Here is a 24878-nt window from a genome sequence, read left to right on the forward strand (position 1 = left end):
TCCCTACCGACTATAAATCCTCTGTCCTCGGTCCAAGAGGTTTACTGTGGGCGCTTTTAGGGAGAGGAGACATGGGGGACATCCAGTGGTGGACAAAGAACTTACGTTTTTTTAATTCGGTCAAATTAATTAAACCAGTGTAGAAATACTCTGTAACAAGTAAGAGTACAACTAAAAGTCCTATTTTCAAAGTTATTTAAATGATTAATATTTAAGGTGTTTGCCTACAAATGTACATAAAGTGAAAGCACTCATTCTGCACTATGGCCCTCCTTAGAATAATTAGTTACATGATTTAATTATAATTAATGATTTACTGATGTGTTCATCACTATAATGTTGCAGCTGAGTGTATTTTTTTAAATATATATATATACTGCTTGGGTATTCGTGCATTTTACCATGGGATCTATACAGTTTTTATCCTATAACAATACAGAATATAATATTAGTTTTTTTCAGTTTTTAAGTGTAGTACCTGACCGTCCACAATTGGTTATATCAAGACTAATTCATATAGTTGTTTCCATTTAAAGAAATTAATGGATATAGTTACAGACCATTTAAAAAATATTTATGAATTGTAAAAAAAAGTGAAAAAATTTGAATGCTTTAATCAAAATAAAGAATTGGACCACCTAAATTAAATTGGGCAGAAATAAAAAAGTGAAGAACTCCATCAACAATCCTCTGGACTCAGCAGACAACCACAAACGACCAATAGTAGTGTAACTCATAGTGAATGGCCTATTGCATAATTATATATCTTGGATTATAAATATTTATGTAGTAATGTGTCCATAACGTTAATGTTGAATCTGGTATTGGTGGTGCTAATTTATAAGTTCTATACTGCTGGGTAGCAGAAGTTTCCCCAGAAAACACTCAACTATCTTCATTTGACTAAGTTGTAAATATAGTTCATTCTACTACTGAAATAGGGGGCTATTATCTTAAAATCTGAGCATGCAATACACTTGCTACACACCTATTATAAATATTGTAGTTACAAACATGTATACACATTGATTTAAGTACTTTCCTCAAGTACAAGTTTGCCATACTACTTAACTGTTCTTGAGTATTTTCATGTTATGCTACTTCATCCTTGGAGGGAAATAAAGTAGGCTACTTTTACCCCGCTACAATTATTTAACAGTTTCAGTTACCTCAACAGACACATTGGTATGTGTTATTATAGTTTAAACTACATAAAAACATTTGACTTAAGAACAGTTTTGATGACATCACTTTTACTTGTAACAGTATTTTTATAGAGCAAAAATGCAACTTTTTACTAGTAAAAGTTGTAAACACTTCTTCCATCTGTGCTTATCTCAACCAAAACTGGGTGGAGGATTTGTTTATGAGGAGGACCAACTTCCGGTCGGTGACGCTACACTTGCGTGATGACGTCGTGAAACTCACCTGCCATGGACGCCACTCCTGCTCACCTGTCTTCAGGAAGATTTAGGACAAAGTTTCAAACTGCCGAGCAGTCGCTGAGGCAAGTCAACTTTTAAGAGGATTTTATTTTTTTAAACTTCACGACGAGTGGTGTGAGGGACGGACAAACACAGTGTTAACCTTCAGAGCGGAAGTGTACAGGTGAGATTGCTTCACTGCTGTCAAATGTTCCTTGTACAAACACATAAAAAGCGTGGCTGTCAGACATGTTAGCAGCCTGACGAGGGGAAGGAGAAGTGTAAGAGAAACATCTTAAAAACAGAAACGCTTTACTAAACCAAATTTAAGAAAGAAAACATTATATTTTGTGTACATTTGCAAGCTTTAATCTCACCTCTTACGATGTAGCTGTTAGCTACAGGACTAGCTTTGAGCAGTTACAGGCCTGCGACTTGATATTTACAGGACTAAATTAATAATGGCTTCCTAATTATTGTTGGTTATAGACAAGCCTGAGTGTCACCTGGTTTATCACGGTGTGAGAGTTTTCCTTGGTTTACCTTATTCACTGGGTGTTTCCTTTTTCTGAAGCATAGGGGAAATAAAATACAAAGAGGAAGGCCATAATTCAATTAAAACAATGGTGAGATGATGCTATAACCTCAAACATACACAAACAATAAACAATAGAAGTACAATTCTACTTAAAATCAAGACATAAGAAAGGGGATTGAAATAAGAAATGGACCAAGCAACACAAAAAAACGAGACACAATCAAGTAAACAAACAAAAAGCATAAACAAACAAGGTAGTAGTGATTATAGTGAGTTCAGTGAAAGACGGAGTACTGCCTTTCAACTTATATTAGTATGAATATCATATGTACCCATTACAGGATATTTCGAAACATGTCCTATTGTGTGTGTGTTGGTGACTGTCCGCTGCAAGCCCCACTTTCCTCATCCTCACTTTACTGGTTCTGCCACACATGCAAGTTTCTACCTGTCTGTCACAGAGTTTCACAATAGTTTCGTCTTTGCATTCCCAAACATCTGCGTCTTCATGTAATGAGTGAATTTACTGATGCACTGATTAAACATTAACCCAAAGCATTTAGACTGGTACGGCTTGCCACTGTTTTAGGCCCTAGTTTCATTTCCTGTGTTTTTGTGGGTGACAAGGAAAACATATTCTATCAATTCAAAATCTGTAAATGGATTAAAACGCCTGCTTTTGGCTGATCAAGCGAATCTAAGTAGATGTCTTCATCACATGTATGCCATTTAAATAAGAGCCCTTCTAGGGATGGATATGCAAATGAGCATCTGCTCTTCCCACAGTGATACTTGTATCTAATGGCTGTTTTCAGTGTGTACATTATATAGAATATGTCCCTATTAAATCAAATGAACTTAAAATATATATAATAATGCTATAAAGTAGACCTTCTCATTGATACAGAGGCACTGATGTCCAAGTATAAATTGTGTTTTTAGCCTTTCATATATGGAGGTTTTCTGCTTTCGGTTTAATATAATGATACACTGAATGTATTTGGGTTTTGCACTGACACAACTAGACTTTTAAAAACTCACCTTGGACTTTGAGAAACTAGGATGGACGTCTGTCAATATTTCTGACATTTTCTAGGCCAAACAATGAATCAATTTATCCAGGAAATAACAACATTTAACTAAATGTAATAGCCTCATAGTACATATTACTCTGTTATAATAAAAAAAGGACTATTTATCTACTTTATTTATGTTTATTTAGCATAACATTAGTAAACAACGTGCTCACTTACTTACTTACCCTCAGGTACCTTTTTGTCACACAGTTGGTTTGCACTACATTTCACATTACAATTGATCACAGGACCTAGCTCTAAATAACGATTTGCATTCATTCTTTGTACTGTTTTTCAAGTGTATTCCTTGAGGCATTTGTTTTGCATTGATTGATTGTTATAGATGCATTTGAGTTACTTTTCCTTGGTGTGTTTGGGTGTATTTCTCCATAACCCAAGTGAGGACTGTGTGTGACTCCAGGTAGCTATATGGTGTTTGCAGTACTTAAACACTGTTGACAGTACATGCCATGAGTAAGTCCACTGTGAGTGGGAGCTACAAAGCCCCACTGTGTAATTACAGCCAGTCTGTGGGCTCTGCAAACCTCTGGAGTATTTGTCCTTCAATCACTGCACACAAGAGGGAGCTTTGGTATTGCTCATTGACCGCTAACCCCTTTATGTTGAAGGCTTTAAGTCTGTCTCTCTCATCAATATTATCTGTCAGAGCCGCTTGTTGCACTGTTGAAGAATTCCAGTTATGTATCATCGTAAAAGCGATTCTGGATTTGGTATTGGTGGAACAAGGTACACAAGTAGATTTCTTTGCATGTTGCGAGGCCAACAGGAGTGGCCTTAAAATGACATGAACACAGTGGAGCCTGTGACACAGGAATGAGTGAGTGTTTACCTACTGGGGGGGGGGCACACCTTTGATAAGTGCTTGTTTTAGTAACAGTAGTGGTTGCTTGTCATGCTCTGTTTTCTTCAGACTTATGAATAATTTGTTCCACTTGGATGAACTCTAGCCGAGGATCTGGCATCTGTTTTGTTATTCTCCCACTTGTTTTTAATCTCAATCTCAATCTTTATTTATTTATATAGCACATTTAAAACAACCTTCGGCTGACCAAAGTGCTGTACAGGGCAGGCAGTAACTACAATAGTGAATAACCCAATGGGAGTACGATAATAAAAACAATAATTAAAAACATAATAAAAAGCACAATAACTAGAAATATATAAAAAATAAATAAATAAAGAAACTGTAACATCGTTAAGAAACCAATCTGCGTCAGACATTCTTTGGTTTAAGATTTGATAAGCTGTTTGATATCACTTTCCGAACACCCTTCAGGTAACTTCTCCTCCCATTTTATTCCTGCTCCTGTTAGGTAAAAGTCACTGTGACTCTTCCCTAGGCAGGGGCACTGATTATCACAAAAAGAAGATTGCAGCACTCCCATGATTTGACCCATGGATGAGAGAGCCCTCTGAAGCCCTCTGTTGTCATGTCCTCCTCCTGAAACAGTGCAGGGCCTGTGCAGGAACCCATGAAACTTTACTCAGGGCAAGCAGACGTGGAGTGCAGCAAACACCGCTTCAATTATTAACAGCCCAGCGCTCTCATTCCCCAACGTAACCATAGCACCCAGCGGACTGAAACACAGCCAACAGCCTGCCGCTGCCCTGTGGGAAACACTGCCAGTTACCCAAGAAACACACACACCTCTGACTGTGGGAGCAAGTGGACCTGCGTGACTTTATGAACCCGGCCGAAAGGGAATAACTGAGGACACAGATCATTGGATACACAAAGTATCTGTTGGAAGCTTTTTTTTTTATTTGCTTTTTTCTAAAGTTGAATACTTAAAGTGCCCGGTTTTTGTTTTTTTTGCCTTTTTCTCTTGATTGTTTTTGTTTTTGGAGACTTTAAAGACAAGGACCATGGTTAGACCTTAGTGTATTTTTCGAAAGAAGATAGTGTTATCATCATGAATCTGACGCAGCGAATGAAACTACTGAAGCACTTTGGCTCTCTGCCCCCGGGGCCTCCACCTCCTCTGCTGGTGGTGCCTGTAAGTGGATTTATAGTACTGGAGCAAAGGCTTTCTTAATGTCTTTGCCATTATGTTTGCATGGTTGTGTATCCTAATTCAATGTACCGCACTTGATCGGATTGCTGCGTATAGTTAGCGGCGCAGTGATATCATTCTTTCATATATTATATTATAAAAGTTGGTCACAATGAATGTTTGTTGGCCAAGCTTTAGTCAAGCCCATATATCTTTATTATACATTTGAGCTCGAATCCAATTATTTTGATTCATGTCCTCCTGAGACAAATTGTTTACTCGGATGTAATGTTAAAGGTCAGTCGTTTAGTTGTAATACACATCTCTGCTTGTAACAGCTTCAGAAATGCTAAGATTTTAACGTGATTTTCAATGATTTCTAAGAATCTAAAGATGATATAAATGTATAATTACAAAAATATACATAGAATTTATAAAAACTAAACCATTTATTTATCCAGTGGGATTAAAGCCTGTCTGTGACCATAAAGAGAGGTAATGGATGGAAAAGCAATCTGCACTAAACTGGCCCACCCATGTGTCAGCTGGGCCTCCTCGGGTTAGGGGTTTGTTTATCAGACTGTGAAATCCCCAAATAATGATTGGCATCATTCATTATATTGAATGCTTGGAAATCAATACACCTCGCAGCTCTACAAACATGGCAAGATTAGCATGGGACATGATGAGTTTTGCATTGCAAAATTGGGCGCTGGATTGTGAAAGTGAAAGTCGCTTATTATAAAGAATTCAATATAACATTTGTTTGAAAACAGCCAATTTAGAGTTTGCAGTTAAGTTGGTCAATAATTGATCAAACGTGCCTCTTGCTGGTATTTCTTTGAAGTTGTGTATGATCTTATTCCTCTCCTCCCTGTGAGTACCGGTCACATTTGAGATACTCTGCTGGTCTGCTTTGTGTGTTGGGGGGGGGTTGCCTGCAGTGCAGCTCCACCCTGAATCCACGTTTATTGAAGGGCGCTGGAGAGTGACTGAGAGTGGGCAAAGGTTGGGTGGGGGAGGAGCGCTCCAGGTGAGGTTTCTCCTCCAGGTCTCTTTCTTTTCTGCCCGCTGAGAGAGAAACACCACAGCCACTCGAATTACAAATAACTTCAGCAGGAGGAGGTCAGGTTTTCTTCTGGACGGCAGCCACCATCCTCACAGAGCTGATCTGAGGAGGAGGAGGAGGAGGAGGAGGAGGAGGAGGAGGAGGAGGAGGAGGAGGAACGTGGAGGTGGAGAACTGTGGGATCTGGGATTGTTTTGCTTTTGCCATATGGAATATCAAGAGCTGGCTGTTCATTGAGCACCGGAGGCTGCAGGTGTTTCGTTCAGCTTAGAAGACACAGTGGGAAATGGAAGTGAGGTTCAAGGATCATGTGGTAAGTGGAGAGGGAAGAACACAAAGCATGTCTAACAGTGTATCACTGCCTGGAAGTACCTCAAACCTAGCTGTTAGACATTAACAAAGGACATCCATTATTACAGACATGTTGAAGATGCAGGAGGTTGTGGCCTCTAACCTGGCTCCCTTAGCAGACAGTACATTACTTTCCTGAATGGCCTTTCTTACTTTTTTTGTTAAATTATTTTGGTAAACTTCTGATTTTTAGGGGCTTTTGCAATATACCTATGTCGTCGGAGGAATTAGTTTGACTGTCTGATTCATCGAAACGCCCGCTTGTAAATGATTTTCAGTGCAGACAGACATTGCTCTTTGTTCAAAAGCCAAACAATTTTTTAACGATCTCAACCTATTTTAAGGGAATTACCTCCAGTTAGGACTGAGAGCTTGATTGAATTTGCACATTTTCTCTCTTTACCTTTAGCTGTGATCAATATATCCGTATCATGGCAAAGAGTTCCTCTCCAGTGGGACTGCATGAAGTGGTTAAACCGACATGTTTTCTTTTTGTTCCACATTTGATGAATTTAGCTCTGCTTTATGGTTTGGCGTGTTTACTCTGGACGACCTGCTGTTCCCAGGTTCAACGGCTCGGTGTGAATCAGCTGACTTTTTTTGATCTTTTACCGACTTGTATTTCTAAAAGGAAAGTTTCTCATTGGTTCATCCATTGCTTTGCTAACAATGGACTGCATGTTGTAGCTGTAACTGCTGTGAAACAACATTATCAAACCGTTTTAGTGTCGGGTCTGGTTGACAAAATGCACAGGCAGTTATGTCAGCCAGTTGCCCTGGTTTTTACTTTCAGGTTTATGATTAACTTGTGCAAACAAACGCCCCACTGTTCACAGGTCACTCACTGAACACCTGTGTGACACCCACTGGCAGTTTGAGATTGTTGTGGTGAACATACTTGACATTCCTCCCCTTTTCATCTGTATAGTATTATTTTATTTGTATTCATTACTTTGTGAGAACAACCTGGGTCAACATGTGCCATTAACATGTTCATTTTCTTTCACGAGATGCTCTAGTTAAGGATCCTTTTCACCTTTGTCTTTATTTCTAACCCTCGAGGGGATTCAGCCTTTATCACTGTCTCATGTTACAGCTGTGATCAAAGTCTGTCATCTTTATTTACTTTGACAAAGGAAGGTTGACTTCATTATACTGACAATATCTTTGCAGGATCAATAAATGAATGTTGTACTTTAAGGTGATGTGTTCAAGTCGATCAGGACAGTTGACCCTTGTTGTGTCTTGTACTTGGTGTTTGACCTGCATTTTGAACAAGCTCCAAACTCTTCACCGCCGACAGTATCTCTCTGGCTCTGACTAGAGGAGCTGGCTCTACTCGTTCTCTTACTGTAACCCGGCCATGATTGAATTATTGTCCAAAGGCCACCCCGCACTTTGTTTTAGTTTGCCTTTGAAAAGTGCTGGTATGTGAAAAATGATAAACACGAGAGGTATGTTGGTGCACGGAGTGAAAATCTGTGGTTTGGTTTGTAAGTAAATTATTTGTATGTCGTCAAAACGGAATGTTTTTTTGTACAGAAACTGGAGATTTGCTCAAAAAAGAAGACAAAGAGAAGATGAGCGTTTATGTAACAGAGGGAGGGGTTATAATGATGGTGTCTCAGGTGGTTTCATAACAATGTGCACCTTTGTTTGTGACTCTCGGATGACGGTAACGACTCCCATGTGAGATGAAAGCAAGAACAACCCACAATGATTCAAACCTCTGAGATTAAACGGCACGTTTAAATGATTGCTTCGAAATACAGCTTTCAGTAACCAAAACGCTGAAAGTGTCTTCATCGAGATAAAGAGACTGCTTAAGAGAATATTCACAATCTCCTACAAACAAACAGGTGACTGGACACTTGAGTATCTACAAACGCTCTACAGTTTCAGCCTCCAGGGCCAAGCGATTTGACTGTGACCGTTTACAGGGATGTGTTTGAAGAACAGCCACCATGTGTCTGTCACTTTAAGAGCACATATTTAGTCGAGAGCTGGAGCAATCAACATTTGACCGTTGCACTGCTGTTTTAAGCTTGTATTTATGCACAGGTGAAGATGTGCTCACTTTATTACAATTGAAAATATGTTTCTTTTTGATTAGTTTTTGATTTTAGTGACGTCTGAAATTTCTAAAATCGCATGACAATAATTAAATGCAAATAAAACTAGATTCAGTAGAGCTCTCAAAAAATGTACAATCAAAAGATTGTATGGCAAATTTGTTATCTTATGTCAGAATATGTTGCTTTTCTTTGTCATACATATATCACTGAAAAAGACGTTTATGATGTATCTACATTGTATAGACAAAATGATACACATGATCATCCAATAATAAAAAAATAGAAAATACATGTTAGTTGCCATCCGACTTGCCTCTAAACAATATTTTACACAAACTGAACGTGTTGTTCACACACACACACACACACACACACACACACACACACACACACACACACAGGTAGCCCCTCCCCCATACCGGTCGGGCAGGATTGGGACAGGTGAGAGCATGCCGAGATCAGGTTGAGTCGTACACACTCTTCCTGCTTGGCTCAGTCTCAACTGTCCTCCCTGTAAGATCCTGGATTATCTATTGATATGAATTATTTTGATATTAATATTGTGAAATAGTCATTTATATTTTTTCTAAAGAATACATTTATTAAAATCCTTGTTGTGTTTTTTCTTTGGTTCCAGAAACCAGGAATGGAGGAGCTAACGATATGGGAGCAACATACAATAACACTGCTCAAAGTAGGTGGTTGTTTGTTACGTTGTATAATATAAGGGTATTGAAATGATATGCATTTCAGACAATAAGGTGTTGGTTTATGGGCATTCATGTATAATCCTACTTTGTGTCATATAAATACATTACATTTACAACAAACCAAAGTAAAGTTGAACCACAGACCACTTATCTTTGGTGCATCAGTGGAAGTCGGTCGGTGTTTAATCGCTACACAAATACAGAAGTGAAAGTCGAAGCTCCTTGACGACACACAGTCAGTGTTGTGTTTGCGGGTATCGTAAAAGTGCTCGTTAGGGATGAGCTGGACCTGAGCAGTGTCAGTTTCACAGCACACAGGAATTCAGAGTGACACACCCTGCTGCTGCACCCCGGCCGACTTCACTGTCCACCCACTGAGCGCCGCTGGAATGTGCTCGTCCTCCCTCTGCCTCTCTGCACATTTACCTTCTTTATCTTCAGTTATATAACTTTGTCTTCTACTTGCTGTCATTTCCAATTGACTTTTTTTTTTTTAAATCTCGTTCTCTCATAATGACAGGATCCCAAGTATGGGTTTGGCTTTGCCATTTCAGGAGGCAAGGAGAAGCCTCACCCGGACAACGGGGACACGGCGGTGGTGGTGTCCGATGTGCTGCCAAACGGACCAGCCATGGGACGACTGTTGTGAGTTGACTACTATGTACCGTGTACTATGAACAAATAAGTCTTATTTTTAGTAATACAAGTATGGATTGAACCATAGATAAGCTACGTTGTGAATATTATATATAATTACATATATTATTTGTTTTAATAAAAAGCTCTGCACTATAATCTAGGTTTGTAAAGAATGTCATTTGAACCTGCACAGATGCAGATGTACCGGATTGAAACAGAATGTATAGATGGCTTAAAACTGTTCAGTACAGCCTTACATGAGTCTGACATGACTATCTGAAATGAACTTGACTCTTTCATCAAAACACAGATGATGTCCTGTCTGAATGTACACTTCCTTAAAAGGGTTTTTAGCCTGGACTAATTTATTCCATAATTGCTTTCATTGTGCAGCAACAAAGACCAAATTGTGATGGTCAATGCAGTGTCTATGGAAAACGTCCACTCTAACTTCACCATTCAGACCCTCAAGTCATGTGGCAAGACTGCAAATGTTGTAAGTATGGAGATCACAACAACTGGAACACCTTAAGGACTTTTTAATCTGCAAAGCACTGCTGCCTACTGTCTCTAAACCCTTGTCCTCTCCATCTTTCTCTCAGACAGTGAAACGCCCTCGAAAGATCCAGATCCCGGCCACAACCAGACCTTCTCGGGCCGCCTCCCACTCCAACCTGCTGGACCCGGACCCCCCGAGACGAACACGACGCTTCTCCGACGGCAGCGACAACAGAGACTCCAAACGCTACGGAGGCCGCGCCCGCAGCACTTCACCCGAGCGCAACGGGCACGGCAACACGTTACCACTGATGTCCTCGGGATACAAGAGGCTGCCGCATCAGGACGTCCCAGAGAAACCACTCAGAACCACACTGATTAAAAAGAAAATCACAGATGGTAAGACTTCACCGGGTTGGTTTGCACTGACATGGGGAGAGTGCAGATGTCTGACTGAACTCTTCTTGTCGTCCTCTTTCTGCAGAGTACGGACTGAAGCTGGGGAGTCAGATCTTCATCAAACACATGACACAGACGGGCCTGGCTGCCACAGAAGGAACGCTGCAGGAGGGAGACCTCATCCTCAAGGTGATACATAAGATTTGGATAATCTAAAATGGGGCTTGGTCTTTCAATATATTTCGATAAAACCCTTTTTATACATATATATATGCAGAAGCACTGAAAGAGGTATTCAAAAGCTACAGTGCATGATGGCCATAACCCAGGAAGACTTTGAGTCCTCTATCTTTACTTCCAGAAGTGAATATCCGTACTCTTCCTATTCTTTCCATCACATCTAATTGCACCCGCATACCCTTATGTATACAGTACATACCTACGTACTTCTACTTTATTCTGTTAGCATTTTCCTGTTAAGCTTTCCTACATATTCCCATCCCACACTTTTCCAAAAATGTATCTCTATACATTAGAACCATCATTTCTACTTGTCTCATCCAGAAAAGCATTGGGGTTACACATTTGATCATTAAATGCACATGTAATAGAATGTTTTTGGACCATTTTAAATATTAAATATATTATTTCATGACAATCTTGCAATGTTGTTGAAACTGGATTAAGACAATGGAATGAATCCATGATGGATTTTGTATTTCCCGCCATATAGGCCTACAGCAGCTTTGTACCCCTCTTCATCAAAAACAAAACGCCCTCTATTGAGTCGCATTGTTTCCGACACGTCAAACTCTTGTTTTTCCTGGTGTGGGACTTATAGAATAGAAGAAGAATATAATATAATTGGGAGGGATGAAACCCTCTTTAATGGTCACACATGCAGAGCACACAACACACACAGTGAAATGTGGCCTCTGCATTTAACCCATCCTAGTACCAGGAGTCTAGTACTTCCTCACTTATTATATTTTTTGATTGTTCTCCTTGTCCAGATAAATGGCATGACGACGGAGAATCTGTCCCTGCTGGAGACAAAGCACCTGGTGGAGAAGAGCCGGGGGAAACTGACCATGACGGTGCTGAGAGACGACCGCAAGTTCCTGGTCAGCATCCCGGAGGTGGCGGACAGCGCCCCTAACAGTGGGGAGGACCGCCACCGAGACAGCAGCTCTGAGCTGGAAGGTGAGGATGAGGGGAGGGGAGGTGCGGTATTCAATGTTAGCTTGGTGTGCTGAATTAAAGCTAGACTGAAATAAAATGTGTAAAAAAGAAGATGATCATTGAGAAAGGATTTGCTTTGAGTGAGTTGTTGCAGAATTCTTGGCCTCGCTTATTGAAGTTTATCTCCAGCTATCTAAGCTAATCTTTCTGTTTCCTATCAGACATTTCAGACCTTGATGAAGACATCCCTTCTCACAGGACGTCCCGTCATCCCACCCGAGAGAAACGGACACGCAGGTACACGGCACCCACCTCACCAGTCATAACAGAAATAATTGTAGATGTACTAGTTGTCATTTTTAAGTGGTTTAAAATGTCTTTCCTGACAGTGTTATTTCTCTTGTGGCAGTTTATCTCGGTCTGTCTGTGAAAATGCAAAACTGTTGACATCACTGAATGTGTGACTTTTTCATGTGATTAGAACGAGCAAACAGGTGGTGAACACAGTAACCGTTATATAATACAAATCAAAGACAATACAGTAAAATACAATTTAATACATGATTTGTTTAGGCTTCAGATTGTGGAATTCCAAATATGCATTGGAAAACGTCTATGGTAGATTTGAAGTGTATTTTGAGAAAAAGGGAGACGTCTATCAAGAACTTTATTACCTTTTGCTTATAATGTTAAAACAAAGTGGAGAAAAAAAGGCACAAGATTGTTTCTCTAACTTTTTTAATATTTATTTCTACCCCAGAACGAGAGCTGAAGCTCCTCTCCCAAAGTCTCGGGATCCATCACCGCAGCGCTCCACCTTTACCCGGCCTCCTGTGAGAACCTACACTCCCCGCAGAGGTCAGTCCCGCTGAGTATCACTAAACTATAGCTATTTTAAATGTACCCCTATCACTGTTGGTGATCACAATCCGAGACTTACAGTGATCGGGGTAACTTTATATAAATATTAATAGAAGTTGGACAATAGAAATACATTAATGTTGGTTGTTGTTTATTGTTTCTTCAGCTCCATCAGAGTCTGAGTCGGACCGCAGTGCCTCTCCTCCTCCTGTCAGGAAAACCAGCCCGGACCTGAGGGACAACTCCAGCAAATACAAGTCAGTAACATTTCTTGGATGATTTGTTTTTATTTATGAAAATAATCATACACAGTTTTTGGCCATACGATTGATAATCTATTCAGCTTTGGAAACATACAGACTTTTTAGACATGTTGGTTTCAGTTGCATTCTGACTTTCATCTAAATAATTTACGATTAGTTAGAAGAAGAAGGAACTCATGATCTACTGATTTGCTCTTTCTCCAGGACTCTGTCTGGCATGTCCAGCATCCCAAACCCCCGGTCCTCTCCTCTGGTCCCCAACTGGAACACCTCCCGCGCCCCGTCCTCCGCCTCCCTGCCCCGCCGGCCGGTGTCCGCGTCAGACTCTGACCGCAGCACCTCCCCCCCGCCGCGCAGAGAGGGCCCCCGCCCCGACATCAGATACAAGTAAGGACTAAGCTTCATTAAAAGAAAAACGAGTTATACCATGAGTAATACAAACTTAATTGTCCACCAGCGATTCCTAACCGCCTCTTCCTCCCCCCTCTCCCCCTCAGAGTGCTTCCTGATCTTGCTCACGTAGCACTGAGATCCTCCCCCATCAACGTTCGCCAGGAGCCACCAAGGAGGGTCAGCTCTCCTTTCAGAGTCCCGCCCCCAGGTCAGCACACACACACACACACACACACACACACACACACACACATACATTTTTGATGGTACACATCCTGGACTTTGTCGAACACCTCTTTGACAATATTTGCTTTGAATATTTGCTGCTGAGCAGGTGTCTGCAGTCAAATAGAGCTAAAGACAGATGAACAATAAAAAAGGCTCTGCGTTTAACTGTTTATTTGAACCGGGACAATGCACATTAATGAACATTTTAAACAAAATAATGCTTTGAAATGTAAATGAGCCGGATTTTAGCTTTGAGCTAATTTCCATCCGTAGTCCCGTCACACACAACATTTATGACATTGGATCCTTCGATTTTTACTGGTCGTTTTACTGTTTTTTTTACATTTAACTGTAAGCAAATGTTGTCCAGCCAGTGTTGAACCTTGTCCAATGCATTTGAGAGACAGGATGTGATTATTTCAGTATTTTTCCCCTGTACAAAGATGACCGCATCATCGGCATACATTTGTACATTCAAATCAGGACATACATTAGGCAAGTCATTAATGTACAGAGAAAACAGTAATGGTCCAAGAATGGAACCTTGTGGAACCCCAACAGGGTTGACAAGGTAGGGGGATTTGGTACCGTTGACCAAAACATACTGTTTTCTGTTTGATAAGTAAGATTTAACCCACTGTATTGAATCTGCCGAAAAATTGAAATACGTCAGCTTTGTAAGGAGCACTTGGTGGTCAACAGTGTCAAAAGCCTTCCTGAGATCAAGGAAAACAAAGGTGTTAACAAAAAAAACATTAAAAGCTACCATGTCTGTTTTTCCTTTTAAAGGTGACTGGTTTAAGTCTGGACCTGGTGTTGTGCCTGTGAGCAAGGGCTTCAAAGTTAATCGAATTTTAGTCGCATCATGATTTTGGCTTCCCATACTTAAATACACATGATCACCTGCAATATTGACGTCTTAAAATATGTGCTCCGCTCATATAAGGGAACCAATAGCCAGCCACCAGCCAGCAATGTTTCTCAAAGTGCAACAGATTTATATTTGTATTATATTTACCTTTTAAACTAAACTTTAAATATAGCTTTTTTCATATTGTGTAAAACAGCAATCTCAGTTTTTTCGAATGTGGTGCAGCCCTAATTCGTACATTAGCGGGATTATAACACAAGTGAAATAGTGCTCTGTTTTATTTAAATGAGAAAGCGCAATAAACATATTTTGCGACTAAAACCAATGAATAATTGTAGAAGTTGTGAGAAACAAATAACTTATATCTTTGACTACAAAAGGTGTGTGTCGTTTATCTACCAGCTAAAAGCTCAACAACAAAACCTGATGTTATACCTCTTGTTCTCTTCTTCCTCAGACTCTGACTCCGAGTCTGAGACCAGCCTGGCTCCTCCTCAGAGGCAGAGCACCACGTACAGCCAGGAATCACTCAGCAGATACAGGTACAGATGAAGGTCTGCCCAACCCCCCCACCCCCTCCCCGAAACCCAACACCATCTCGCGGACCGGGACACTGAGCAGACGCCTCCCCGTTTTACCATTAGCTAATCACATGTTTTTATTTACCTTTTTTTTCTTCTTAATTCACCCCTTTGTGTCTCTGCCATTTTGCTTGATTTGCTCATTGTGTACCTTAAGTCTCGTTTTGAAGCCTTTCTGATTTTGCTTGATTTGTTTTTGTTTGGCTGTGTACTAAGTGTTTTATGTTTTGTGATGATATTTTGTTATTACTAAATAAAAGTGACTTCCACTGAACCAGAGCCTCTCCTGTATGTGGCTAAATGTTGATTAAACTGAGGACAATTATTCCTGAAGAACACTATTCCAATCAAACACCTGTACAATAGTTCCTCAATTGAAAATCTGCATGTTTTATTCAGCATGTATTCAAACAGTTGATAGCAAACAAGATCATAACATATTTCTAAATAGAATTATTCTGCTTATGAATGGTTAATTTTGATCAGTTACAAAGCAGTTAACCATGATTGAGAGAGCTTCCCTCAAGAGACATTAAGGTGAATATTCAACATTTAAGTCTCATCATCAATCATCATCATATTAGCCACGGGTCCCCCTGCTCCAAACGTAACTGAGATCTGTTGTCTTCCTCCTCCCTCACTCCCGCATCCCTCTGTTCTGTTGCAGAGTTCTACCCGACGTCTCCCTGTCGCCGCAGGTCGAGCTGCCGCAGGTCGAGCTGCCGCAGGTCGAGCCGCCGCGATGGAGCGCCCCCAGCGTCACCGCCAGCAACCCACCACAGAAAGGTGTGTGTGTGTGTGTGTGTGTGTGTGTGTGTGTGTGTGTGTGTGTGTGTGTGTGTGTGTGTGTGTGTGTGTGTGTGTGTGTGTGTGTGTGTGTGTGTGTGTGTGTGTGTGTGTGTGTGTGTGTGTGTGTGTGTGTGTGTGTGTGTGTGTGTGTGTGTGTGTGTGTGTGTGTGTGTGTGTGTGTGTGTGTGTGGAGAACAATACATCCATTGTTCCTTTCTCCCCTGTTAATTGTGGGGTTTCTATTGGGAGCTTCTCCTTGTGCACTGAGAGGACAGAGGGGGTGAATGTGTAATTTGTGAGATTGGGGTTTATGAATAACAGTTGATTGAATATTTCCAGCATTAAGAGAAGTGTATGCGTCTCTCTCTGTCAAGGAGAGGCATCTGTGTGTTATGGTTTGAATTTAAAGTGTTTTGTGCTGTATTAGTGGCTTAAATATAGCACATCGTACTCTGATGTAAAAATGGTTGATTTAGTATAAATATTTTCTTTAAAAAAAGGACATCTACTGTCTTTTAGCTACTAAAATGAAAAATGATGATTGTTTCCTGATGGCAGCTATTATTTCTTTATCTTCACAGCTCCTTCAGAGACTGAATCAGAGGCCAGTTATGCCTCCGTGCCTCGCAGGGCGTCTACCAACAGCACAAACTCCAACCTAGCCACCGACAGATACAGGTGAGAAACATAGAGATGTTTTGTCAGTAGTCAGGTGGATGTTGGCAATACTTTTCTCAACAGACATGTTACAAGTATTTAACCCCCTAATAGTCGAGTCTCAAGTTCTATAAAACACTTCATAATAAATAAATAAGTCATGATGCAATACCTTTTTCATAAACACAATCTGTGGGATGAAGCAGAAACTCTGAATTTAACAAGTACTTCCAATGACCTGAAGTAGATCTCAACCAACACTGTTGACAGTAAACCAGCAGGCGTTTTATAGTTAGTCAGAATCAGAAAACACAAGATGCTTCCAGTTTGGTAAATGTTTGTTTACAACTGATAATTTGTCATTGTACAGAGTCTCTAGTAATCTTATAAGAATAAAGTGATACCCAAAGATCTTGAAAGTCGAATGCAAAAAATATCTATATTTTGACGAGATATTTTAAATAACAAGCTAGATTTGTTACAGTTATAATGCACTGTTCTTGTTACATACTGTATCTCAAGATGACAAGAAAGGTTACATTATATATTGTAGTTGATCAAATATATTTGTCTTACCTTCAGAGTCCAGCCTGAAATAAAACCTGTTTCAGTCGCGGTGAAGCAGGAGCCTCCTCGTCGCATCGTGTCCCCCTCCGAACCTCCTCCTGACGGTCAGTTCACTCCTCTGCTTCACACACTCCTCCTCTCCTCCTCTGTACTGTCATCATCCGATCAGAAAGGTCAAAGTTAGTCTTGACCACCATCCCTGTTGTCTGTTCTCCTTCAGATTCCTCAGAGTCAGACAAGCTGTCACACCTCAGGAGGTCGGGCAGCTCTGAGCGAGGAGACAGCCACCGCAGGTACGCCTGAGAACTTACACACACTTTATCAAAATCAAGTCTGTATTCCGTGTGCTTAACTTATAAAAAGAGGCTCTGATGTCCTTAGAGGAAAAATATATCTGTTTCTGTTTTGTTTTCCACTTTCACAGAGATAATGAGTCCTGATGTTAAAACATTTTCTTTTACATAATTCCATAGTTTTACATTATTGATTTTGATTCATTTATATTTTTGTGTTTGTATTATAGGGGTAAACATGAGAAAATATAATATAACATATAATAGTAATAACTACAATTTTGAAGCCAGTGCTTTGTATTCAAAGCAATTGTATAATGCATAATGTAATGCTATAAATGCAGCAGTGTCTGTATTTTCTCTATGCAGTTTATTAAAAACGTATAGGAACTCAGGTTGAACTTGCAAAATAGAAAAATAAAATAAAACTCACTCCCTAATCAAAATGTTATGCGAAATGCATCAGCACAGCCAACATTATTTGTAGAAATTAAAAAGGGCCACGGTTACATGTACGTGTTAACATCTTTAGGAACTTTTTAGATAAATAGTTTTAAGTGTATATTTGCTATGACATAAATATCTCAACTGATTTTTGTTCTCCTCCTCTCAGAGCTCCTCGTGCTGCTAATGGTACGGTCCGGTCTGGGATTTCAGTGAAGAACAACCCAACCGCCTACTGTAAGGCTCAACTCTAAACTACTGCAATAACCTCATAACAGCAAAGTACAATTTAGACTGACTACTAAATAATTGTTTTCAAGTTTCACATACGTGTTGTCAAAACAAATATGTTGAGCTTTTATAAATTGTGGTCTTAGTGTATTTTAAAAAAAAGTATGGACTACATGGTGAGTTTCACTGACAACAAAGAAACATACATTAGTACAGTGGTTCTCAAAGTGGGGGGCGCAGAGGCATGCCAGGGGGGCGCAAGAGACCAGAAGGAAAAATGGTTATAAAAAGAAAAAAGATTAAAAAAAAAAAATCATAAATTGAAAAATTATTGATTCGAAAATAATATGATGCAGTACTATTACGTCTTGGTCTCTGTGTTTCATTAAAGCTCGGCTCTGTGTGTGTGTGCGCGAGCGAGAGAGAGATAGCGTACCGGAGATCGTTAGCTAGCTTCTGGTGCTAGCGAGCTACGCTAAAGGATATAAGGAGTTTTTTCAACAACAAAGTGGAGAAGAGTCCTCTCCTGTCAGACTGAGAGACTCAGTGAGCTAAAGGACTCTCAGTGTTATCTCAGTGGGTCTCAAACGTTTTGATCACCATTAATGTAAACAATTATTTCCGAGGCACACGTTTATATGATCATTATAGTTATAATAAAATAAGAGAATAAATGAAAAACAGGTATGAAATACTATATGACAGTAAAATAAGAATAAAGTTTAAAAGGGTGATTTGTAAAATATCCATAAAGAAATAGTAAATCTGTTTCCAGTTCTGTTTCAAATGGGTGTTGAGAGAGGTATCCATAGATCTCTTCATTTTGCTCTCAAAGTGCATCAGATTGATGCTTTCAACTTCAATATTTAAAAATAAATCTTCCCGGGGGAGCTTGCCCCCAGACCCCCCTATGTGAGGTCCACACACCACCTATAAAATAGCACTTTACCCCTGCTTACACCTATATGCCGCGAGCCTTCATTGTAACTGTCACACTGTGTATATGCAGTAGAACATTCCACTGTAGCGCCCGGGACATTAATGGGAAACCCTAAATGTTTGAGCACCCTCTATGAAACGTCAAGCTACCCCACAGCACCCCAAAATAAATAACTGGCGCCGCCACTGAGCCTGACTATTTGTGTTGGGGGGGCCCCGACTTATTCTTTTCTCCAAAGGGGGGGCCTGACAGAAAAAGTTTGACGACCACTGCATTAGTAGCAGCAGCAGGGAGTCTCACCATGTCCGTATCTCTTCCAGCAAAGCCTGTAGAGGAGCCCATCTACTCCCTGCCTCCAGACTCGTACCCCACAGCTAATCCAGGGTGAGTGATGCTCATTGGTTCCTTCATCTTTATCTTTGACCTAGTAAATTCGTTTTAGCAGAAATGTGCTCATTTCTAATTCACATAATTCCACTCTCAGGTACAGCTCAGACCTCCACACAGTGTCGTTTGTGAAGGAGGGCAGCGTGGGTCTGAGGCTGGTCGGGGGCAACGATGTCGGCATATTTGTGGGGGGAGTTCAGCCGAACAGCCCCGCGTACGAGGAGGGGATGAAAGAGGGAGACCAGATCATGAAGGTGAGACACTGACACTCTACACCTAGCAGTAGTTCATTAATAACCTTTTTAAGGGTTTAGCCCATATTTTAACATGTTGGCTGATTTAAAAAAAGAAAACTCCAGATCAACGCTCTGACAAGGAGACAACAGGTCACCATGAGTCAGCACATTGTATTTTGTTAAGCAAGGGGTTTCACATAAAATCTTCCTTGCCATTTGAGCTTAAGAGCTAAAGAATTTAAATACAATTAAAGTAAAGAGTCTCAACAAATCACAATTTAATTGTTAAGTTTAAGATAAAAATGCAGTTGACTGTGACTCTAAAAGTCAGATGTTATGTTTTTTAAATCTTCACTATTTTGTCAGTGGCTTTTAAAATAAATAACTTTTTTCCTTACAATTATCTCTCATTCATTCAGGTAAATAACGTGGATTTTGGTCATTTCACACGAGAAGAAGCGGCCAACTTCCTCCTGGACATCAAGAAAGGAGAGCAGGTTGCAATCTGCACTCAGCACAAGATGGACAGTAGGTTTATCCCTAATGATGATTATTATGGGTAACACTACTCTCAATCAGTGACTGAATGTATCAATCATTTTCATTCTCCTCAGTTTATAAGAAGATCATCAAGTCTAACCTGGCGGACAACTTCTACATCCGTTCCCACTTCGACCACGAGGCAGAGGGGCCCATCGGCCTGAGCTTCACCAGAGGAGAGGTGTTCAGGGTCGTGGACACCATGCACCGCGGGAAGCTGGGAAACTGGCTGGCCAGCCGCATGGGGAACGACCTGCACGAGATGGACAAAGGCACCATCCCCAACCAGGCCAGGTACGGAAGGGATGGGTGATAGAGGTTCACATTTCTATTTTAAAGTGACCGTTGTTTTTGTGTACAAGTGGGGTTGTATCATTTACTTTTGGTCAGTTTATTACCTGCATTAGAATGTAGTGGCAGCATATTTGCTGTAGACAGGAGCAGCAGAAAAACATATTCAAGCCTTCTTAAAAAAAAGGACTACCATCTAATATTAAAACCGGTTTAAGTGAACGCTTTATTTACAATATTTCCGTTGCTTTATCTTGTCGTCAGCAACTCTTCACAATGGTGAACTCTAGCTGGTATCTTTGCTCACTTCAAAGCCACCAGACTCCATTAAAATAAATTCTAAATTTACCTCACATGAGATTTGCCGTCCTACCACTGCTTTAATTTATGAATTTGTTGTTGGTATTGAGTGACTATGGTGTTTTAAATATTTAAATCGGAATCTATGGATTCTGGTGGCTTTTAAATGAGCATAGATAACACCCTCAGTTTCCTGGCCTAAAGTGTTGAAATATTACAAATATTGCGACAGTTGTTTTTTAATGTAGTTGTAAGACATGTTGCTGCTGCCCCACCGACAGCAGTATACTGCTTGTAGATATATACACTGTATACAGATCAGTACCACACGCAACACAACACCACTTCAGAAAATCTGATCCTTTAGGAACAACCATGTTTGAGTGTTACATCCTGTTATTATCTCCTGCAGGGCGGAGACATTGGCCAGCATCGAGCAGGCGCAGCGGCTGACTGCAGACAGGCAGGTGACCGGATCAAGAGCCGAGTTCTGGAAACTACGGGGTCTCAAAGGCAACAAAAAGAATGAAAAGAACGTCCGGCAGACTCGTGAAGACCTGCTGCAGCTCACCATCCAGGGCAAATTTCCAGCCTATGAGAGGGTTCTGCTCAGAGAAGGTTTTTTTAACCTCACATACACATTTGATTTAATATCTTTACTCGACTGGAGCATGTTTAATTTTAACCCTGAATTTCTTTGTTTCCAGCTAATTTCAAAAGACCCATTGTTATTCTGGGTCCTCTTAATGATATTGCCATGGATAAACTGGCTAGAGAGATGCCTGATGATTATGAAGCAGCAGGTTTGTGGGGCTTCTTTTCAATAAGGAAAATATTTCCTTCATTTTCTGTTTCAGTAATTCTGTTGTGTGTTCACTTTGTAAACATTGTTTTTCTGCCTCCTGTTTTGCGTAGACATGGTTCCTCGCAGTGGAGGAGGAGACGGCGCCTCCACAGTTATCAAACTGGACACTGTGAGGAGAATAGCAGAGAAGGTGAGCCAATAAACCTCAACTTTTATATTTGGTCACTTTGAAAAACAACATGAATCTTATTTAGTTTGTGTACTTGCTTACCCCTTGCATCTTATTTTTCATTACCTCTTTTCTTAGGACAAACACCCCCTCCTGGACATCACGCCCACTGCAGTGGAGAGGCTGAACTACATCCAGTACCACCCGATGGTGCTGTTCCTGGACCCTCACAGCAGGAAAGACGTGAAGGCCATGAGGCAGAGGTACAGCCCCAACTCCAACAAGAGCTCCAGACGCCTTTACACACAGGCCCTGAAGCTCAGGAAACACTGCAGCCACCTTTTCTCAGGTAATCACACAGGAGCAAAGTCTGTCTCTGTCATATATCATCATTGAGAATACTATAAAGTTAGTTTCCTTATTCTCTAATTGTGTAGTTGTTTAGTAAAATTGTACAATGTACAAACTTTTAGTTTAATGTTTTTCTATTGACCTTTACAGCACGTATTGACCTGCAGCCAAACTCTCATATCTGGTACGAGACTCTGAAGGATAAGATCCGCCACCAACAGTCAAAGCCTGTCTGGGTGTCTGAAGTGACGGTAAGAAACACTCACTGATTATTTCACATGTAAGCACTTTTCTCTTTGTTTTTAAGTGAAGCATAGTGCTGCAGTCTAATGAACATTATTTACAACATTGCATTTACCGATGCCTTTCTGTTTTTAATCTTTTAAGTGTATGATTAGTTTTGGAAATTATTTTTGTTCAAATGTTCATAAAAACATTTGCCCAAGAGGAGGAAACACAGGGATTTGACTTGGTGATACAGTGCAGTAAATAAACAAAGTTCAAGTAAAAAAAAATGGTAAATACACAAATAAAAAAATAAGATTGATTAAGAAAAAGTTAGATTCTTGTGCATTGGTTTTCTTATATTCTGAGACTTCTTTTTTATTAACCTGATCTGTTATCTAACTGACAGTTCATTGGATGTCTCTTCCTGCCTGTAAAACTAATTAAATGTGTTGTCTTCTCCTCTGCAGCTGGAGACCGGAGCGGAGCAGGACCTGGATGCTCTGGATCAGACGCAGTCTGACTACCTGAGTGCTGCTAGTGACCTGGAGGACACTGACGGAGAGGCCTTCACTGACGGAGAGGCCTACACGGACAACGAGGACCTGGAGGAGGCGTACCCCGGGCAGAGTGCCCCCGCTGCCCCCAGAGGGTCCCGGGCTATTGGATCTGCTTTAGCCCGATCGTCTGAGCCCGCCTCCGAGCGCCTCAGCCCCATCGAGGACCCCGAGCCTCAAGAAGACCCGAGTCGGGATATCCCGCCTTTGATGCACGTGCCCGAGCTCAGGATGTCCCGCAGAGAGAGCTACAGCCCCCCCCACAGCGCTGCAGAGGAGGAGGACCCCTCCCACCGCAGCTTCTCAGACTCGGATTTCAGTGCACATGAGGTAGTTGCACCCACCACTCCATCAGAAGGACCCCCAGACTTTATAGCCCCTGACCCGTTTGTTCGCCACTCTGTGAACGAGCCATCTTATGCTGAGGCCCAGCCGGAGAGCCCGCCCCCTGCCAGCCTGTCTGTCATCGAGGAGAAACTACAACGGGTAAACTAAATGTTGGTCTTTTTTTGCGTGTTTTATGCATATAAGGCCAGTAACTTTAAACCAAATGCACTGGAACAATACGTTTATTAAAGTTTGGTCATAAAATTAACAAAATGCATAATTTTCAGTGCTAAACATCGCCTGGTTTTAGCTTCTCAGATGTAAATATTTGATGGTTTATTAGTCAATGAAAACAATGTCAATATATTTGGGTTTGAATTGTTGTTTGGACATAACAGGCAACTTGCACTTAGGAAAAACTGAGATTAAATGTTTTTACTAATATTTTTGCAAACCTAACAAGTAATCAAGTATGTAATTAATTATTTGCATATTACTTGAGGATGAGATAATCATTAGTTGCAGCCTCAGTGTACCTCGGTAATGTATTTATTTTTTACTACATTATCTATATTTTTTCTTTCATGTTTAACAGTTTTTAAATATGACTGATTTTCCCTCAAACAAATGAATGCTCGAGCAGTGTAAGACAGAAACATTTAAAGCTGCATTTCAACCATTTTAACCCAGATGTAAAGGTTATAGTCTTAAGTCTTTAAATTGACTTTTCTTACCTGAAAAGTAATAATTATGACGAGAACTGGTTTTGAAAATGCTCGTCAGTAATGTAAAAGAAGAAGAAATGTCACTTAATCATCCATGAAAAAACAGTATAATGCTGATTTATTACATGTATCTTTTTAGGCCCATTTTTTTATTCTATAGAAAACTAAAATGATGTTACGTTTCTCTCCTCTCTTCCAGGCGCGCTCTGCAGAGCCGCAGGCGGTGGCGGAGGCGAAGAAGGGCCCTCAGTTCATTGTGTAAGTCTTCTTTAGCTCTCCTTGGTATTCACAGTAGAGCCAAAATGAGGATTATGTGCAAAATGTTAACCCCTTGCTCCTTCTTGTTGACAGGCTAGCACACCATCATCAGGCAGTGCAGTTCAGACGCACACAGATCCGAGGCAGCGACAGCTCTGAAGAGGAGGAGGAAGGGGTGGAGGACATTGAATGGGGTCCTGCAACAGAACTCTAGAGGATACATCAAGGATTACAGCTGGAGTTTACTGATCTAACAAGAACATTAAAACGCTTTCACTCCCCCAGCAAACTTGTACAGGTGTGGGATGTTAAAGATATCTTACAACCTTTAACAGATTACTAAACATTTTAACTTTTGAAGAAAGGTTCTCACAGACGTGCTTGATTTCTTTTCATATTTTTTTATTTAAATGTCAAACAAATCATCATGCCATTTGTCAAGGCTACTGCATGTAACATGTAAACAAATTCTAGTTTTATTAGAAGTCATAATGAATGAGTCTTTTCAAATAAATATGATGGAACGTTTATTAAATGTTGTGATGACACTTTTTCTACATTAAACTGTTTTCCTGATTTCAAAAGTGGGTTTGTTTAATTTGACTAAATGCTAT

At 40.5% G+C, this 24878-nt stretch overlaps 1 protein-coding gene across 3 annotated transcripts; it reads left to right on the forward strand.

Moving 5' to 3' along the window:
• The first annotated feature begins 1410 nt into the window (after window positions 1–1410).
• tjp3 (tight junction protein 3) lies at window positions 1411–24840 on the forward strand. 3 transcript variants are annotated; one of them, XM_034081648.2, is made up of 30 exons: window positions 1411–1608; window positions 9185–9241; window positions 9778–9902; window positions 10290–10392; window positions 10499–10793; window positions 10879–10982; window positions 11807–11996; window positions 12197–12272; window positions 12736–12833; window positions 13003–13093; window positions 13304–13486; window positions 13597–13700; window positions 15049–15133; window positions 15840–15958; window positions 16543–16639; window positions 17201–17289; window positions 17406–17478; window positions 18092–18159; window positions 19414–19477; window positions 19578–19734; window positions 20136–20244; window positions 20331–20550; window positions 21260–21465; window positions 21555–21650; window positions 21763–21842; window positions 21960–22170; window positions 22323–22423; window positions 22868–23440; window positions 24206–24264; window positions 24358–24840. In XM_034081648.2, exons 2-30 carry the CDS (start codon window positions 9194–9196, stop codon window positions 24476–24478), a joined length of 3945 nt encoding a protein of 1314 aa, XP_033937539.1. In that variant the 5' UTR covers window positions 1411–1608; window positions 9185–9193; the 3' UTR covers window positions 24479–24840. The 3 variants fall into 3 exon arrangements, with proteins under 3 accessions (XP_033937539.1, XP_033937536.1, XP_033937538.1); XM_034081645.2 differs by lacking the exon at window positions 1411–1608 and adding an exon at window positions 4681–5056; XM_034081647.2 differs by lacking the exon at window positions 1411–1608 and adding an exon at window positions 6281–6434.
• Window positions 24841–24878: the final 38 nt, after the last annotated feature.

Source organism: Pseudochaenichthys georgianus, chromosome 4, assembly GCF_902827115.2.
Source record: "Pseudochaenichthys georgianus chromosome 4, fPseGeo1.2, whole genome shotgun sequence".
In the NCBI taxonomy this organism is placed as follows: domain Eukaryota; kingdom Metazoa; phylum Chordata; class Actinopteri; order Perciformes; family Channichthyidae; genus Pseudochaenichthys; species Pseudochaenichthys georgianus.

What these genes read in the sequence shown, in the direction of transcription:
- tjp3 (XM_034081645.2), top strand. Translation starts at nt 4,973, where the DNA reads ATGAATCTGACGCAGCGAATGAAACTACTGAAGCACTTTGGCTCTCTG. An exon ending in CTCCTCTGCTGGTGGTGCCT is followed by an intron (nt 5,057 to 9,184) that starts GTAAGTGGATTT and finishes CTTTGGTTCCAG; the next exon opens with AAACCAGGAATGGAGGAGCT. An exon ending in AAGGGCCCTCAGTTCATTGT is followed by an intron (nt 24,265 to 24,357) that starts GTAAGTCTTCTT and finishes TCTTGTTGACAG; the next exon opens with GCTAGCACACCATCATCAGG.